General features: G+C 39.0%; 1 protein-coding gene across 1 annotated transcript in view; it reads left to right on the top strand.

Moving 5' to 3' along the window:
• PDGFC (platelet derived growth factor C) overlaps positions 1–20,634 on the top strand; it is a 276,024-nt gene that overhangs the window by 197,587 nt on the left and 57,803 nt on the right. Inside the window, exon 3 of the mRNA XM_019521690.1 lies at positions 4,992–5,172. Coding sequence (XP_019377235.1) covers positions 4,992–5,172 — 181 coding nt within the window. The remainder of the gene's footprint in view (positions 1–4,991; positions 5,173–20,634) is intronic.

Genomic DNA, 20,634 nt, shown 5'->3' with positions numbered 1-20,634 from the left:
AGCCTTCAGAAACCCTAACAGCCCACCTGATAGAGAACTCAGAAGCAAGCCAAAGACTGCCAAGTTGCAACACAGCTGGGAGCATAAAGAAGCCACAGCTCAAGTATAGACTGTCTGGAGTGCTGCTCCTGGGGTGCTCCTCAGCCTCAAAGTAGTGGGCACACTGATTATAAGGGAGCCTATTTGGCGGGCTGTCCCAGAACCATGGAAACCTTGATAGCTGGGGCTCTTGGGGCATTCTGGCTCCTCATCAGCCCTGAAAAGAGACTGCTAAGGAGCAAAGAGCCTGGGAGCTTGAGATGCTCATGAGCTCTGAGACACTGACACTCCTCCCATTCTCTGGCCCATAAGAGGAGGAGAGCACATATTACATGAGGTTCCACTGGGAGGTTGTTCCAATTCCCAATTTCTTCTTAAGAAAAACTATTCTAACTTCTAATCAATAACTAAAAGAAGGGGTAAAATTACACTTCTCTGTAGCCCAGCAATTTTTATAAAGGAGTTGGCAATTTTCACACATATACAGGCACAAAAAGATCTGACTTTGTTGATATGGTGAACTGCATTACACGTGGGCTTCTGCTTCATACATTCATTGATTTATTTGTGAAATTCCTAGAGGCAGAGGGAAGCCACACAAAGGTCTTGAAACTGCAGGCCAAGGTAAACAGCATGTCATAATATATTTAGCAAATGACAGTATAAACTATAGAAAAATATGGTGGTGGGGGGAGATACATTTCCTGGCTGGAAAGTCCTTGAAGTTTAGACAGAGTCATTGCCATTGCTTCCTAGCCCTCTACATATAAACTGCCCTTTGCACAGATTATCTGTTAATTCATTCTACTGTGCTAGACACACATATCATAAAGTAGAATATGCGTGCCACCCCAGAGATGGAGGTAAGAAATATAGTCTGATTTTTATTAAAAGTAAAGGGAATTTGCCTCCTGAAGAGACCACCCTCTATTCCCAAATTTCACTGAATAATGTGTGACTAGTACATAATGCAACCATTTCCCCCCCCCTTCTGCTATTGAAAAAGCTAGCCTTGGAACTGCATTGCCTTCTATACAATGATTCTAATATTAGCTCTATTCTGAATCATTGTATTGAAAGTATTGCAGTTCCAAAGTTAGCTTTTTTAATAGCAAAAGAAAAAAATGAAAAGGATTTCCTTGTGAAGCAAGCAATTATTTTATGCATAGTCATCTATGTAACTCCACTGCAAAGTGTGAAATGTTTTGATTGCAAGCGAAAATGTTGCTTTGGATACCTGTGGTTTGCCTCTACTGCAGCTCACTGCAGCTCAGTCTTGTTACATGGTGGCTCAGAACTGTGTTCTGTCCTGGGGCAGTGCAAGCTCGTAAACAATGAGTATCTTTGCCATCTTATTTGTTTCATTATCTTTCACAGCAAGTTCAGACTCCAGTCAACACGTGCAATGCTAGGAATTTTGAGACGCACATCTGATCCATTTGGCAAGCTCTCACAGTATGTTCACTCAAGATAACTGACAAGGATAAAGTTAATTGACAGAACTTCAGTGAGTCTGAGAAATGTGCTGTTTTTCTGCTGATCCAGACAGACTTTCTAAAGATTCTCTCCTTTTATGGCTTAATACCTATTCTGTGCAATAAACTCTGCCTACAATTGAATTCATGAGTAAGAAACAGATCTTCACAATTCTGAGATTCCCATATGAGCCCAGAAATTTTGTCTACAACACCAGACTTGTTTGTTGAACATAAAAGAACATAAATCCTCTGTAGGTCCCAAGAGAGATGTTAGAAAAAGGGAGTAATCATTATAAACCACTTAGTGCTGTATGTACTGTATCATGTTGCCGTGAGAAAGTTATGTTTGATTGGCTCATAAAACAGGTTTAGTAAATCCTTTAAATAGTGATTTGGGCAATTGTGCTTACTGCAATACTATACTAGTGAGTGCATTATAAGGATTACAATGTCTCCAGAATGGTCACCTGGGGACAAGTGGATTTCTGATAATCCGAATGATAGTGTTTTGCTTTTGTTTTTTGTTTTGTTTTCACTTCTGTGTCAGATGTCACATCTCACTTTTCTATTTCTATGGCACGTTATACATCTGGTTTATGTATCATCTTATCTTTGTTTGGTCTGGTTATTTTTTTTTATACCAACTGCTTTCAAGTCTTTTAAAGCTAAACTCGATTAACATGTCATTAGTAATGCACAGACAAAATCAGAAGTGCCTTAGTTGCAAGAGAGTTTTGTTTGCAAATAGTGTGTAGAAAGGTCAAAAAGGAAATATCTAAATACAAAAGAGAGTCCTGGCCAAACTGTCTTATCTGAGTCCATTCTGTATACGCTGAAGCCTGGCTCTTTTATGCTAGACAGGACATTCAGTTATTCTCTCATCTTGCTGAGTTATTAGTGCACATTTTAAAGAGTTCTAGGATTTAAACTCTGTGGAATTTGAATTTTGCTTTTACCCCCAGGGCAGCAGGAGTCCGGAAGGTACAGTGGAAAGCAATGTATAAATAACAGAGGAGCAGTGGTGACTGTAGCATACCTAACATCCAAAGTTATGCAGTTTGAAGTCAGTAAATATAATACCTACCATAGGTTTTTACTCACCATTCAAGAAACAGAAGAATGAACAAAGATAGCTTTTGAATGTTTTGTGTTTTGTTTTTTAGTTTTTTAGTTAAGGCCATAAACAAGAAGACCTGCTTAGAAAACTTCATATTTACTGACTATAAAAGAATAAACCAAACTGTGGTCTCAAGTCTCTGATCCTAAAATATCATCATATACAAATATGCTTTAATGTATATCATTATATGCACACATATAATAATTATAGAGGTTATGTTAAGAGGAAAACATTGATATATACATTAAAGGGTCAAATTATGGTAATATATCAGAGTGATTTGGAGAATAATGAAAAACATGCTGGTAATAAAACAATTGGTATTATTTCATAAGTTTAACAAAGATTTAAAACTGAAATACATGGCAGTAATAGATTTTGAACACATTTTAATGAGCTTGTTCACTGCATTCATTTTTTAATTAAGTAGTAAAAATAGTGGTCCTTTAAGTGGAGATAATAAATGCATGAACTTTACTTGCACAAACATGCAACACAAGAATTTATTGCCTCCTGTCTAGGTAAGGACCTGGGAATCATTATAAAGATTAGCCTTATTGGGGGGGTGGGAGTGGGGACTTCAGTGGAAAATTCTTATGAAGTAATAATTTTCACATGAAACATTGCTAGGCTTATTTGGCAAAGTTGCGGGTAGCACTGTTTGTTTCCTACAAAAGAATTCAACAGCATTTTACTATTTTTTAATCCAAGCTGCCCTAAGAAATATATAGTGTGTGTGTCTTTCTTCATAAGAAACCATGAGAAATGCTTGAAAACTTCATGAAGAGTAGGAAACTTTGCCAGGCAAATGCCATCATCTTCTAAGAATCTAAGTTCTCATTTAAAAATAAAAGTCTATCCCTAATATTTGCCAATATATCTAGCAAATGCAAGCCAGGCAGAAACCAATGCAGTGCTGGCTTCCTAAGCCCACTGACAGTTCTGGTTCCTCAGCTGTTGTTTAGAGCTTTATACATTGCAAGGGAGGGAAAACTGACCAGAACTGTACAGCCCAATTCCTAGGCTTGGAACTGTTTGTCAGTCCAGTCTCCAACTGCAAAAGGAGGAGGTACAAATATGGTCTAAGTGTCACAAAGGTTACACTTTTGTACCTTTTCTCATTGGCTGCACCTTTTGTGGTCTGGGTGCTATACCAAATCAGTCCTCAGCTGTTTGCCCAGCCTATTTATTTGATGTGTCAAAGAGAAGGCAGTCTGCTCTAAGGACTACTCTTCAGGACTATTTCGTGTGTCAGCTGATGGATGGAATGGGTAGGAAAGGTAAAACATAGATAACTCATCTCTACTGTGAGCCACCATAGGCAAACAGTTGGGATATATATATTAGGGCTGTGCAAAGCTTTGGTCCCTGATTCGATTAGGCAGAGATACGGCCCAATTTGGTAGCCTAAGCTCCAAATCTGAATCAAATCAGAGGACCTTTAATCTCTCCAAATCAATTCAGAGAGATTCAGAGATTTGGACATAGACATAACTTTACATGTATTTTCTACATACCTCTAGATAGCAGGCAGCTCATGAATGCTGAGATGCTCGGGCACATGCAGCATCCCACAGAAGTTTAGGGGCTCCACAGAGCACTCAGCAGCAGACCTGGAAGTGGACCAGAAGTATTTCTGGTCCACTTCTGGGTCTGCCAGGGAGTATGGGGGGGTAGGGTGGGGAGGGGGCAGCTCGGCAGCTGGTGCCTCCTACGTCTGGGATAAAATATAAAATATAAATTATATATATTTATATAAATATACCTTTAGGCCCCTGTCCAGCAAAGTTCCTTGTGTAACTACAAACATACCTACATTTAACCATCTGATTAAGAGCTCTGCTGGACTGTTGTCTTAACGCTACTTCACCCTTTCCAAGGTTTCTTTCCTGCAACACTAGAGAAGGGTGAGTTGTTAGTTGAAACCAAAGCCATTGAGCTTTTGCTGGTCGGTTGCAAAATGTTACTGCTAATGTTACACATACCAATTGCTTGCCCACCCTTAAAAATAATTTGAAACGGCATATTCTTCTCTGTTATGATTATGTTATTCCTCCCCATTCTATATTATACTTGCTTTTCCTATGAGGAACAAATAAAACCTACTCTGGGTTTTGTTCAAAATGCTAACTCCGCTTTTATTTTCTTAACCTCAGTGAATGATTTTATTATGTGTTTAAGCCAGTAGCAACTTGGAAGAAGAACCTAGGATTAAAATGACTGGTTTCAGTAACATGCCTTTAGCATGAAAAATATATTTCTTGTTTTTAAAATGCAGTGTGAGTATACTGATAAAAACATGAAGCTTCTATGGAAAATTAATCAGTCAATGTTTGATTTTCTTTTCCTTTCAGGTATGACTTTGTAGAAGTTGAAGAACCTAGTGATGGTACTATTTTAGGGCGCTGGTGTGGTTCCAGTACTGTGCCAAGCAAACAAATCTCCAAAGGAAACCAGATCAGGATAAGATTTGTATCTGATGAATATTTCCCTTCTGAACCTGGATTCTGCATTCATTACAATCTTCTTGTGCCAGTAAGTAACATTATTTTGGAGCCAGAATATTTCAGGAAAACAAAATCTTAAAAATAATGTGTCTCAGGAGAGTAATTTGATAGTTTGGGGTGAGTTACTGATTGTTTATCTTTTATTATCATTATTATTTTTTTTAAGTCTGAGTGTCTTCCAATGCCATAAATTTTGTTCCTGTATTATAACTAACTAAATGTTCTTGTGGTTAGTACGGATGGCTTTGGGTTGGGAAGTTGTGGGCTCAGTCATTTATGTGGAAACTTCAGTAAAACATTTGCATTCCTAATGCAGTACTGTAAAAAGGGCATTTTTGAGCTTTAAGAAGAAATTGGCCAACATAAAGAATCAGCTGCTTGTCTTTGGAAATCTAGCATTTCAAACATAATTGGGAAATTGTACCAAGAAACTGGACTTCTCCCAGGGGAAGAATTGAAGTAATTAATGTATTAATGTGTAACTTCCAATTAAAAGGAGACAGCAAATCTTCCATGTACTCTCAATGATTGTAAATAACTGAAATACATAAAAGTTATTGTTTCATTGCACACTGTCTTGCAGAAATGCACTTTTCTGAGTGTTGGTTGGCACTAGTAATTCCCAAGATACTCAACACTTCTCAAAAACCAGGCCCTCTCTTTGTAAACTTTGTCACTAACATATGCCGATTTTCACTTTCAGTATATTGCTACTGCTTTTATTAAACAATATGCAACTCTTCCAGTGGCCAGAATAATGCTTGTGTAAATTTCCAAGGAGGGGATAATATTGTAAAGAATAGATGAATACCAGGAATGATTTCATTCTGAATACATTACCCCTATTTAAAAACCAGAGGGTTGTATTTTAAAGTTGTTCTTGGCTTATTCTATGCTCATTATCTTGTGGCCCAATTGATTCTGTTGGCTGAAACTATTTGAAAATTTGTTTATGAAAAAAAATCATGATAGGTTGTAAGTCTTTTGACTTCAGTTATACACCGGAAATGTGTCTTTTATTTTACTTTTCTTATGATATTCACTTTACTTTTTCTCATAATATGCATGCATTTGGGAAGCTAGAGAGGAGGTGACAGAGATTTCTAACAGCCTCTACTATAAAAATAATGATCTCATATGTGAGTGCTTGAAATTCTCAAGTAGAAAGCTCTAAACCCAGAGTTTCATGGATACTCAGGTGTATAGTTCCTGCACACGAACTTGCTTCCATGGATTTTAGTGGATGTTAGATGCTTATCTGTCTTTGCAGTTCAGGATCTAAAGGATTAAAGTTATTAGTAATAATAGTAGTTGCCACCTTTACATGTTATGCTGTTGTGTGGCATCTTTTAGTAATACTGTGTAATATTTGCAGTGAACCCTGTTACCAAACAAAATTAAGCCAGTTTCAAATGAACCACTAATTGAACTGATTTTGTATACATGGACAAGCTGCACAGTCCCATGTAGATTAAGGGAATAATTGTAGACCTGAGAGCAAAATTTTATCTAGTATGTTCAGTTTTATAAAATGGTAATAGAAAGTCCCCCAACAGGTGTTTTTCAATGAGTAGCTGCCAAATTCCTCATTGCCATGCTGACACATCTAACAGGTGGGAAGTGATATCATATTTGATCAGTGTGTAATCTAAATTCCATCTGAAATTGTGGAATGGTTTAAAAAAATCCCTGAATACCAAAATACCTTTTTTCTTATATTTATACAATGCCACACAATATGGACTCTGTAACAACAGAGTTGTTTAAACATATTTAGAGAACTGTCTATGAAACTTGAAGAATTTTATGTTATCTTCCCAGCAAGTATGAAGAGTATCTTTTTGATAGACAAGAACCGTGAAAACATGAGGATTTTTTATTCCTGGCCCTAATAACTCCAATCACTCATCAAAAAGCCTGGAATTTAAAAGGTGTCTGCCATTGATGGAAGTAAGTTAAAGTTTTGAAGAGCAAGTACTAAATAAGTGAATTTAGAACAGTAATATTACAGGAGTGGTAAGGTTACTATTAAAATATCTAGTTTATGCTGACCAACTGTTATGAGAATCTTTATTCCACCTATCACTGTTATGGATTTGTTATATGGCATTACATGTTGACTATTTCTTTTTTAATACTTTAAAGTTCCCATTTCAAGGTCTGCATGGTCATTAGTAAGTAGGGGTCTATTTAAGTCACAGAAAAATTGAACAGTTATTATGGGTTGTTGGCAAGGGGAAGAGGGGCAACGGGGTAACTCCCATCTTGTCTGCTGGCTACCATTCATGTGACCCTGCCCATCAGCATGGATTGGTTGAGAGGCCCCAGTGGTGGATGGAGGAACAAGGTGGCAGCCACCATCTTGTTTGCTGCCTGTCATGCTGCCCTTCCAGCCAGTGTTTCCCCTCCCCCTGGGCAGGCTCTGAGGCTGTGCCACATTGAGCAGTGAGGATCGCTGGCACCCACTGAGGAGCCAGCATTTTGTTTTTATTAATTTTTTTTAAGTTGATTTTGTGGACAATCTCTGATATTGTTGTTTCCACCAAATCTGCAGAATCTCAAACTGAGTAGACCCTTACTAATATGGGACAACCTTCCATTGTGTCATTTGTCTTTGTAGAAACTCTGTCACTGTGTTTGATTCTTGCTCATCCTGGGCTTCAGACAGGTGTAATTTTGGCAAGAGAGTTGCACATTTCAAGGGAGAATAAGGAAAGCTATACTGGAAGGTCAAGTTAAAATTAAGGCTGGCTTTTAAACATACTAGCAGTTTTGGAATGCTAGAATAGGTTCCTGAATGGTGAGACATTTGAAAATTTTAAGACAGATTTAAGGCTTGTTTGGTTTATAACAGATATATCACCCCCAAGCACAAATATGAAGTTATGTACATATATGTATGTATATGTGCACGTAAAATGTATATTTGTGTGTGTATATATATCCATGTATGAACACATACATACGCTTCTGCATTTGTACAGATGTATATATCTGTACAGGGTGATAACTATGATAAAATTGACAAGCCTATAATGATTTTTAGGCATGATATGATATAAATAGTTATCATGTTAGATAGCAATTCTATCCTGTCTTGAACAGGTATCATTCAGGAATAATTCTATTCATGCTACGGAACGTCAGCAATTTGAGCTCAGAATAAGTTCCTCGGTGGGCGCGTCTACACGAGATGCTACATCACCATAGCAATGAGCTACAGTGCCATAGCTCATTTCCATGGGAACATAGCATCAGCAGGCACTAACCGTGACACTGCTGCTACTGCACAGTAGTTCATTGTTACTGCACAGTAGGATCAAAAATGACCCATGTGCTGCTGGGACTGCACAGTCATTTAATTCTTGATTCAATGTGCAACTCTACTTTAGCAAGTACTAAATGACTGTGCAGTACCAACTGTGTAGTCAGGGTCACATGCAAATGCACCCACTATGTACAATAAAATGGAAATAGTTTTTCAATATAACTATTTGTATGTATGTGTGTGCAATTTTATTGTTGAAATAGGATGTGCTCTTTTCTCTGTAAATTCTATTTTGTAACATGCTCTAAAATTATTCTTTCACATTTCTGTTTGCAGCCCTTATAGTTGTCAACTACATGGATTGTATTTTACATTAAACATAAGAGATGAGCTTCAGAATTGAACCTGTTTTATCTAAACAAGAGATACTAAAAACTCTTGCACAAAATTAAATGTCACTAATTTTCTTACATTAAAATTTTAATCATAATTCCTACAATGGTTCATAAAAGATATAAACCCAAAGTCTAAAAATGAAATATGCCTGCTATTGAAGAAGCAGAAAGTGTAAATAAATGTAAAGTCATAAAAACAGATGCTGAGCTGGTCCACTTTTATGACTTGGTCCTAAACAGTTAACATCTTTTTCATTCTGCTGGGGGATAAAAGCCTGGTAGATTAGCAGTGAGAGATTGTTTGGGGAGAAATGAAGCAAAACTGAAATAAAACAGTTCAAGCTTGTTTCTGTTATTGAAGGCCACACACAGTGAAGGGCAAGGGACATATATTTCAGGTCTTTTGGTTAGAGAGAGAAAGAGAGAGATGGTTTTGTTTAATTCTGCTGTAATTGATAAGGGTTTTTTTTCTGCTTTGCCTACTAAATTGCAGACCAACTTTTCATGTAATGATTAAGTATATCAAGAACAGTGGTTGGTCTAATTACTTTATTTTTTTGATTTAAGACAAAAGACATTCCAGCTGTTCCTTTGATGTAATTAGCCGTAACATAATTTTATATAAAGCTGTTACTATATACAAATTGTACATACTGTAAATGCCAAAAAATCTTTGACCAGATCTAATAAATTTTCTTCAAAGACCTCTTGCATGTAATATAGAATTCAGTCTTCTGTCATTCTTCAGTTTTAGACAGCCTACTAGCTATACAGCCCATATTCTGGCCAAATGTTACTTTTCTTGTCTGCTCCATACTTGTAAATGATTGGTTTTGCAATTGCAATATTAAATAGAAGTATTAGGAAATGTTTTCCTTACTAAAGAAATCAAATTTGCATAGATTTAAACTTCCTAAACTTTTTTAATGAGTCTATCATTTTGAGTCATTCTTTCATATTGTGTCCAAATATTTTGAGCATTTCCATGATGAAGAGTGCATTATACAATAAAGTCTGCCTAATCAAGGGTTTGCAGCTCAGTTTTTTAGTGTGTAAGAATAGGATAAAATATTGCCAAAGCAATTATTTTCAGTAATCTCCTAGAATTACATTGTGAAAGGCTATCCATATTCCCTTCAAATAAAGCTTTAATTTACATAGTAACCATATACAATTGAAAGAAACCTTATAAATTATTACAATTTGTGTCTGGGTAACATTCTTTCTTGTGACTTGTTTAGTTTAAATTATGTCAGTTACAAGTTTGGCATGGAGAGTTCCATGTAATAAAGTGTATTGTTACTTGGGGGAGCCGGTGAATGGGATACTTGATGCCTGAGGTGCCATTAAGGAATGCATGACTGATTGCCAAAGTAGTTATTAATTATGCAGGGCACTGAGAACAAAGCAGCTCCAGTTAAAGTTGAAGTTTGGGGTGACTATCCCCTCCCCCTTTCTTGGTAGCATGTTATTTGTTACTGAAGATCATGCCAAGGTTTCCTTGCAAGAAACACATTTAACCCTCTTGTACACAAGTTGAGATGGAGAAGGAAATCCAAGAAACTTCTGAAAGATTGCCTTGGTTTTAAAAGTAATTTTTCAGGTGCTTTGAGCTATGGATGAGATACCTGTGTGTGGCAACTTGCATTTCAGTCTGCAAGTGAATTCTCTTGAAGAGTGCTTGGTATTGGCTGAAGAGCAGTATCTTAAGGGTAGGCAACCATGGTTGAGATTTACATGTATTACATTCCCTCCAGCTCAGCCAAGCTAAGGCATACCAAAGACTTCTTATGCATGATTTTAGCATACATTAAATGTTTGGTTTCGATGTATGTGTTTGTCTTTACACACACACACAGAATGTTAAATTAAAATGAAAGGACTTAGGGTCGAAGAAAATATTGCTGCAACCAGAAAGAAGGAAGCACTGATCCTGTGACAAGAAGGTGATGGGAAATGCCTTGTTTCTCTTCACTGTTTAACTGAAGTCAATGGTACAACATATGAATCATAAGTTGGAAGTTTAGGAGCTAAGAGAACAGCAACTTCAGCTCCTTACCAAAACTTACTAAATACATTGCAAAACAAGGTTTTAATGTTCCAAATGGGTGAAAGAAGAGCTTTGTTTGATAGGGTGGGTAGAAGCACAAGGAAAAGGAAAGGAGGCAGTTTGCAGACTTTCCCAGCTTGGGTTGTATCCACCAACCTAGCCCAGCGGTGCTGTTTTGCCCTGCTAAAATTCATGCTGAACAGAAAGAGGAATCTGAAAGCTTTTCACACAGAGAGATGGAACCTTAACCAAAATCTGTCTCCTTTGTTGGCTCTGCTAGAGTCAAGAGGTTCCAGGGATTATGCTAGGAAATTTTAGCTCAAATAAGTTGAAGCATTTCAAAATATGCTACTTAAAAAATCAGTTATGAAAAATATTCTTTACAGCAAAGGAAAATTTGAAACTGAAGAAATAAGTCAAGTTTCAGAATACTCTTCCCTTGAAGTTTCCCTAATGAATTAACTTTGTGATCTAGATCATAGAAGAATTCACCCTTAAATCCTGAAGTGTAAATTCCATGCTTGATGAAAAAAGTTAAATAATTGAGAATTCATGAACAAAAATGGAGACTACAGCTATTATTATCCTGTATGGCTTAAATGAAAAGAAAGCAGTAATAGGGGACAATTACCTCTTAAGATAACATAGTGTTTTTCCCAGACCTTACTTCTTCTAACAAGCACATAAGAAAAAAAAGTTTACCTACTAAGCATAATTTTATAGATGCTAGGGGTTGGAAGAGACCTTACAGATCATTGGGTCCAGCCCCCCCTGCACTTGGGTAGGAAAGACTGTTGGGATCAGATGACCCCAGCAAGATGCGCATCAATCGTTTTTTTGAAGATTGCCAAGCTTGATGACTGTACCACCTCTGGGGAGAGCCTATTCCAAACCCTCAGCACTCAACTTGTAAGGAAGGCTTTCCTTATGTCTAGCCTTAAATGATCCTCAATCAACTTGTTCCCATTATTTCTTGTCCTCCCTGGGTGGGCTTCGGGAACAGATGCCGCCCCAGGCCCTAATATACACCCAAAGATCTAGAGAGACAGGATCAGAAACATGCCTAGTTTTCCTAGAAAAACTTTGAATAATTCCTGACTAGTTTTGACTGCCCTTGTTTCGTTTTGAGCTGGTTTCAAAGCCCTGTGTTTCGCTTCGATTTTGCTGTTTCGAGCTCGAAACAGGTCAAAGCAGCGTTGAACCAAAACAGCCGGTGAAATTTTGCACAGTCCTACTGCACAGTCCCAGAGGCATATGGATTGTTTCTGACCCTGTGTCACTGTAGCAATGACCTACTGTGTAGTAGCGCATTGTTATGGCAATGTAGTGGGAGCACCACGGTTAGTGTCCACTGACAATATGTTGCTATAGCAACAAGCTACCTTGACGTAGCTCATCACTACAGTGACATAGTGTCTTGTGTAGACACGCCCCCTGGACACCTTGTTGTCTGACTAGGGTGTGCAGTGGATCATAGCCAGTATAATGACATATAATAGAATTTCTAAGTTATGTGTTCTGGGGGGATTTTTGTTTGGCCTTTTTTAAGGGCTTAGGAAAATTCACAATGGAAAAAAAAATAAAGAACTGATGTCCAAAGTAATTCTGCTTGTGAAATAAAGCACTCACAAGTTAGGAAATGCCAGAATTAAGCTAGCTGTGTAACTACATATATTATTATACCGCCTTTAATTGCATGATTGGCTATTTTCCTACACCTATGGAATATGCTGAAATGAAGACCATATAAACAACCTCAATCTTTGAGCATTTGGATTTGCAGTCTCTCTCTCTCTCTCTCTCTCTTGCTATATATATATATATATAAAAAATTAAACACACACCCATATGTATCTAAACAAATTAAAGAAATCAAATGTATATATATACATGTGTATGTGTATGTGTGAGCGCGCGCATGTGTTTTAAAAGTATGTTACTTTAACAATATTTCCCTTGTCTTGGATTACAGACTTATTGTGAAAAGAATTGATTTCATACACTTTTGTATGACATTTTGTGATTTTTTGGGGGGTGGGCACTAGTGTTACCACAATATAATTTTATCATGAAAATATGGCTTTATCTTATTTTTTCTGTAGTTGAGTAGGTTTCAATTCTTAGTCATCATTCATATTTATTTTGTATATGTTTAATGTTGATCACAGATTTTTATATAACCGTGGGCATGATGCTACCCATGGCCTCACTTGAATAGTAGGATCCTGGGGCGGCCCTGCTCAGCTCCCTGGGTAGCTGCTGCAGGGTCCCCCAGTGGATGGCCTCCCCTGACAATCAAAACAACCTTGCAGACCATTATAAAAACATTTACAGAATTTAATTATTTACAAGATACATATAACACAATAAAACAGATAATGTTATGCAACATAACCCAACGATGATGGCTTAAGGGTTAATGCTTCTCAGATACACCTTACACCAGGAGAAGGCATGCAAATTACCCATGATAAATAAGGATCCAATTAATAAATTAATTGATACACCAACTAGTAAACCATCAAGAACTTATTTACACAGTCTATAACTCGTATGCTCCAGGGTAGCTATAAGGACCCTGTGTATGCTGCCCCTTGGCTTGGTTTCTCAGGGGGCAGGACTGCTTGTGGGTCCCTGCTGCTGGCATCCCTTGCATGAGCTTCAGGGGTCTCAGTGCAGCAGGCAGTAGCTCCTCCCCTGTGATCCCTGCAAGAGAACTTATTCCTGCCCCAACCCTCATCCCCTGGCACAGCAGGCAGCAGTGTCTGGGATGCAAGTTGTAGCAGTTCCCCCTGCCCAGCACAACCTCATACCACCTGGCAAATGCAGCCCCCCTCCAGGGGCCCTGCCTGCCCCTAGGGCTTCTGATGAGCTGGAGGAGTTCCCTGCCCCCTCTATCCCAGTGCTCTCTTTGACACACTGAGCCTGACCCACCCTGGTGCCTTCTCACTTGTGAAGCAAACCAGGGCAGCCTCCCCCTGGTTCTGCATCTCCCTACCCTCCTGTGTTCACCCACACAATACAGGCACTTGTAGGAGGGTCCTCCCAGGCTCAGGGTCTCCTGACAGGCAGGTGCTCTTTTGTGCCTGCCCCTGCAGAGTTCTGAAGGGAGAAAAGAGGAAGAAAGGATGCTCTGTCTCTCTCCCGTGCAGCCTCTAGCTGCCACCTCTGTGGGGCTCCAACAGGGGCTCTCTGAGGGACAGCTGTGGTGAGGTCCTTTTCCTGGCCTCCAGCCTGTCTCTATTCCCCTTTTGTTCTCCTCCCCGGGAAAAACTGCTCCCCCTTTTTAAACAAGCACTTTTAGCCAACCCCAGACCAGGACTCTTTCCAGGGTTTTGCTAAGGTTCCTCTCATTCAAACCCTGGCTGGGGTTACATCACTTCTCCCACTTCAAAGAGGGCTGCCTTCAAAGGAGCTTCACTCGCCCTTAGGGCAAGTCATGTCCTTACTGGGAAAAACTCTCTTTCTCTTCATACTATCCCTCTGCAGGGCAGCCCTCCCTATCCCTTCAGGTGAGTACAATTTTAATGCTGCTATATCTAAAAGGAATTCAGTGCCAGGCATTTTGGTGCCATTTGACATTTCAAACATCATTTAAACTGGTAGTATGCCTACCTTCTCTATTTAGTCCTTTTTCTGTAATTAAGTTTGTACAAAGCTTTCCTCTGGCTGATTAGCTAACATTGGGGGCATCTGCATGTGTGCTTTACGGCAAAGTAGACTAATTAGCTCCACAGTAACGCATCACTGTCTAGACTTGCACTGGTATTAGGGCGCAGTAGATTAATTAACTCCTTTTCCAGTATCACTGTTCTTTTATTTAAAAAAAAAAAATCAGAAAACCACTTTGGCTGATTCTTTTTTCTTTTTTTGCAAATAGATTTTATTCTGTTGTGGCTTCTATGTATGGTGACTTCTTACTGAAGTCTAGATTGTCTGCAGCTCTTGTACAGATTTTTCTTTACTGGCAAGGACTAGAAATGTATGTAGCCTTTAACCTCAGAGGGTTACAAGAAGCAGGAGGTTTAGAATATCCCAACGCATATGTTATCTCTTTGCCCATCTCTTAGTTTTCCTATCCCATCAAGTTGGCTTGATTTACCAGAAGAAACAGACATTGCTACCTGGAGCCCAGGGCTGACTCCTCAGGCCCCTATTGTCAGTGGTGGTGTAGCAGGTGCACTCTAGGGCACTGAGAGAAAGAATGGGCTTCTTAATGAACAATTCTTCCCTAAAATCCTAAGGGAAAATGGCTCTGTGTACTTCTCCTATTGTGATCCAGGATCTATATGATATTTGATACTGGATTTCACATATAAAATTTCTCAGAATAGCTCAGAGGGTGGTGGTGGACAGGTTATATTCGACCTGGGTGGAAGTGGGCAGCGGAGTCCCCCAGGGCTCGGTCCTTGGGCCTGTGCTGTTCAATTTCTTCATCAGCGATTTGGATGACGGGGTGAAAAGCAACCTGTTTAAATTCGCTGATGATACCAAAATTTGGGGTGAGGTGAGCACGCTAGTAGGGAGAGAAAGATTGCAGCAAGACCTGGATAGGTTGCAGGGGTAGGCTAGCAAAAACAGGATGCGCTTCAATACTGACAAGTGCAGGGTGCTGCACTTGGGCAGTAGAAACGAGCAGCACACTTATAGAATGGGAAACTCCCTTCTTGAGAGCACAGAGGCAGAAAGGGATCTTGGAGTCATTATTGACTCCAAGATGAACATGGGCTGACAATGCAAGGTCACGGTTGGCAGGGCTAACGGGACCTTGTTGTGCATCCACAGGTACATCTCAAGTACAGCCAAGGAGGTGATCCTCCCCCTCTATGCGATGCTGGTCAGGCCACAGCTGGACTACTGTGTCCAGTTCTGTGAGCCCCACTTCAGGAGGGATGTGGACAACATTGAAAGGGTCCAGGCCAGACCCTACAATGAAAGACTGCGGGACCTAAACCTGTTCAGCCTTCACAAGAGAAGGCTGAGGGGGGACCTGGTGACTGTCTATAAACTCACTAGGGAGGACCAGAAGGGTTTGGGGGAGACCTTGTTTCCCCTAGCGCCCCCCAAGGAATAACAAGGAATAATGGACTCAAGTTGTTGGAGAGTAGGTTTAGATTAGACATCCGCAAGAACTACTTCATAGTTAGGGCATCTAGGAGCTGGAACCAACTTCCAAGGGAAGTGGTGCTGGCTCCTACTGTGGGGATCTTTAAGAAGAGGCTTGATGCCTATCTGGCTGGACTCATTTGAGTCCAGTTTTTCTCCTGCCCAGGCAGGGGGTCAGACTTGAAGATCTACAAGGTCCCTTCCGACCCTGCTTCTATGATTCTATGATTTTAAACAATTCTTGCTGCATTCCTGTCTATTTTGTGTTCATCTAGTAGAGACTTAGTCATTCTGAAGCACCAACTACCACTTTATTCCAACAAAATAGGAATAGAGTCAATAATTGGGGGGGTGATTGTAAATTTAAAAAAAATTCAAATAACGTAAGATGAAAACAGGAATGAAAAGAAAGTATATGAGAATAAAAAAGCAGAAGAATAATTTAGCACAGCTTATCTATCCTGGTTAATACAACTCAGGCCTGAGAGGCAGTGTTAGCAAAGGCAAAGTTTGAGGAAAATGGAATAATGGATACTGTTCTAAACATGAGATCAATACAACTCTGCAGCTGTTTCTACAGATGACTTGCTGCACCATTGAATACCACAGACCATGGAAAGCACCTTTGGAATTAAGGAAATAAATTCTTGGCAGAATAAGAATACTATGCAGTAGCTCAAGGGCAAGCATCTACTCATGGAAAGATTAATTCATAAAGGTTGCTCGCATTAAGAGAAGCACTTTTGCTTCTAAGTAGGGTGGGGTAATGAGCACTGTGGAAATACCTAGATTTGCACCTGTCTTGTCTTTACAGTGCCTGGCCTGTGGTGATATAGAAAGGGATTATGAGCTGTCAGTTGCTCACCTTTCATGAATGCTCAAAATTTCTGAAATTATTATGACAAAAGGTATAGCTGAATGTGCCAAGGTTTTGCTGAAATGCTTTTTTCTTAAGACAATCTAGGTAAAAACAAAGATGTTGCATCCCTGCTTTCATTCATTTATGAATATGCATCCAATGCTTCGGAAAGGAGAGGGAGAATTCTGGATGGTCTCTGTGTATGCTATCTAATGATTACAGATGCTGAGTGCTGAAGAATTATTTTTATTAAAAGTTTTCTATGTGAGAATAAAGAGAAATTCCAAGCTGTCATACAGCAGCAGAAAGAATTCTGCTGTTGTTTGATTGTACATTTCATTCTACCTGTAAGTTATATAATAAATCTTGAAAAGAAGAAAATAACAATAATTTATGAGGAGAGGGGAACAGTATATGCTGAGATCTAAATAGTTGAGAGAAATCAAAGGAAGCCATTTAGTGTATGAAAGATTTGGCTTACAGACACTTTAAAACTGTAGGTACAAATGCAGATGCATCAGCTTTTGAAAGGGATTGCATATAAGAAGAAACTGCAGACATTCAGAAGCAGGTGACTCCTATAGTCCAAAGAACTGGGGCTGCCAAAAAATTTCTTTGGGAATTTCCCTAGTAACTACACAAATGTGTGGTTCTGCACTCCTACAATGTGAATTAGACAATATGGGGAACTGAAGTAGTGATGCTGATATTTAAACCTGTTCTGTGGGTTTGTAGGTACTTCATTCTTCAGCATTAGCAATCTGGTGTCACTTTGGCAGTAATAAATTGACTTTAAAAAGGATTGTTTAATACACAAAAGTGCCCTCTGCTACTTAGTATTTTGTAAAGCTTAAGATTTTCTCCCTATGATTTTGAGGATGATTATCCTAATAAATGGAACCTATATAAGAAAAGTAAAAATGAAACAGTTTTAAAAATTTCAGTTTCTTGTCAATATCTCTCTTCTTTATGAGAGGTTACATTCAACCCCCATTACATTTATTTTTGTTTATAAGGCTGCTTTTTTATCTTTTTAATATCAGCATAGTCTGATGTTCTCTCTGAACTTCTGACAATTTATATATGTATGTGACTATACGTTGAGACCAGGGTCTGTAGGACTCCCTCTTTGACCGTTGACATGAAGATCTCAAGCTCCTGAACGTTCTATATCAGAGGTGTCAAAGATCTGTTTTATGGGCTGGATCTGGTCCACAGAGCTGTCCTATCCATCTTAGTTGGCTATTGGAAGTTGAGGGCATGGTCAGGGAGGATGGGGGTCATTGGCAGAAGGAGGTTAAGTGAGGGCTGTGCTACACAGCCACATATGCCCAACCACTGTAGGACCTCCACTGCCACTTAATCCCGTTGCTGTTGGACACGCGCCACTACAGGACCTGGCCCAGACCTGTGGTGAGTTTGATGCCCTTGATCTGTGTTGTTTCCTTTTGGGTTAAGAATTCACATACTCATTTGCTTCAAGTAAATGTTGGGTCCAATTCTTTTCTCTTTTTTACTCATACCCTTGCAGGGTATCTACAAGAAATGCTTTAGTGTGGAGTTGATTAATTAGCTCTTCAGTAAAGCATCACTGTCTACACGTGCAGTGCTACTAGGCCACAGTAAAATAATTAACTCCATCATAAGATAGTATGGTGCAACAAAAGTACTATCTTACAGGTGAGTTATTTACTCTGCTGCAATGAACATGTAGATGGTGAATATAGTATTTCTCTAGAGACATAAACCACTATTCCCAAAGCAGTCCATTGTACAAGAGCACGAGTGCTGTCAGCTAAAAGATTGCCAACCACATAGCCGCCTTCTGCTCAACTATGGTAAACCAAACTGCTGTTGCTATGTGCTCTGGAACACCAATAGCATATCCAGATTTAAATGCTATGAACATCTCTAGGCCTGTTTCATGATGAGAGAGGAATAAAGGAACACAACTATTATTATAGTGAGGCACTGCCACATATCTCCCATTTAGTTAAAGGTTACTTAAACACTTCAATTAGAATAAGACTTAATTTTAAAAAGTATGCCATAACCTAAAAATGTTTTGAAATATATTTGTTTTACTGTAGGCATATGTTTATGGTTACAGCTATGTTTTTCATCTTTTTTTCTGTGTGTTTCTTTTTTCCCTCTTCCATGTTTTCCAAATCACAAAATAAAATTTCCATGATATGGGTTGGTGCTTCATTCTTCTAAAATGTTCAGGGATTGTGAGAGAAACTTAAGTGATTAGTTTATCAAAAGCTTAAGCGATTAGTTTATCAAAAGCAGTTTAATTGTGAACATTTGCTCGAAAATTATAAAAGAATTACAAATAAGTATAAAGAGAATCAGGATGATTCCCAAGGTATCGTCAGTTGAAGACAAATTGATATTTCTGAAGCACATAATAGATTAAGTTACAAAATTCACTGAAGTTAAATGGTGAACATAAGTCTAAAAATACCCCCTGGGAAGAGGCAGACTAATAAAATAATTGTCTCAAAAGTCTGAAACCTTAGCAAGTAAGAGAATCAGAATGCTTTAAAAACATTATTTTCTGCCCTTACATTTATTTCAGTAGAAATTCTAAAAAAAGATGTGAAGTCAAGGCTTTCTTTGTGAAAGATTTAACAGGTTCTCACTGTCAGTTTTAAAAAGGAAACACATTTTTGGACAGGGATCAACAAGGTGATTTGACTGAACACTGGCCAAAGGCTGGCCTGGTCAGCTATAGTCAACTTTAGCTGTAAAAACAAAATGTAAAAAGTTTAGCCTTACTGCCTAAATTGCTGTGCTGCTTGTTCCTTTGGATTACTTTAGGTGCATGTAATATGCTGAGGAGAGCAAGAGGGGATTGGAAATAGCAAGAAAAAGCATCTAAACCACATATATACATTTATATTTTAATGTACCCATTTTAATATCCAGTGACCAAGGAATTCTTCAGTGGAACATAAAGAAATATCTCCAAAATGGGGAATGTGTGGAACACAACATAAGACCAGAATATTGTAGTGGGATGTGTCAAGAGAAGAGTCTTAGGGCACCTCTACATGTGCCCAATGCCTGCTCCTACTAATGCTAGTTATCACATGTCAGAGCAGACTAGATTGATTGAGTCTGCTGAAGCGTTCTAATTAGTAATTAGTATGCTCCAACAGCCTCAGCGTCATGTGTATTCAGTATCTCTACACTTCAAAATGGTGGTGGAGGTTCTTTAACTACAGCTTGTTGAACGAGCTTTAGTTAAAACACCCCAACTGCCATTTTGGAGTGCGGGACGCTGATACACAAGACCCGGAAAGTGCTTTAATTACAGAGGCTCCCAAAACCTGCTCTAATTAAAGCACCCCGCCTCTGCCCCATTCTGTAGCACTTGTAAATATGCCCTTAATTTGTATATAGAAGAGTGCTTTAAATGTTATTAATTCTTGTCAACTTTGATTTGTTATCGTATCTTGTCTTTTATTCATGTTTTAAGAGATAAAATAATAGACATACTGTATACATTTAAATCCAATTGCACCTTCAAGTTATATGAAAGACACTGTCTCTCACCCTGTTCTCATTAAGAAACTGGGGGACTGTGGTGTCGACACCCACACAGTCAATTGGGTCGCCAACTGGCTGAAGGGCCTCACCCAGAGAGTGGTGGTGGATGGGTCATTTCCGGCCTGGAGGGAAGTGGGCAGTGGGGTTCCACAGGGCTCGGTCCTCGGCCCCGCACTGTTCAACATCTTCACCAGTGACTTGGACGAAGGGGTAAAAAGCACCCTGTTCAAATTTGCTGATGACACTAAGATGTGGGG

The sequence above is a fragment of the Gavialis gangeticus genome, unplaced genomic scaffold, assembly GCF_001723915.1.
Source record: "Gavialis gangeticus isolate Ggan-Ray unplaced genomic scaffold, GavGan_comp1, whole genome shotgun sequence".
NCBI lineage: Eukaryota > Metazoa > Chordata > Crocodylia > Gavialidae > Gavialis > Gavialis gangeticus.
Note: the sequence above shows the minus strand (reverse complement) of the source record. Positions and strands in the feature narration are given on the sequence as shown.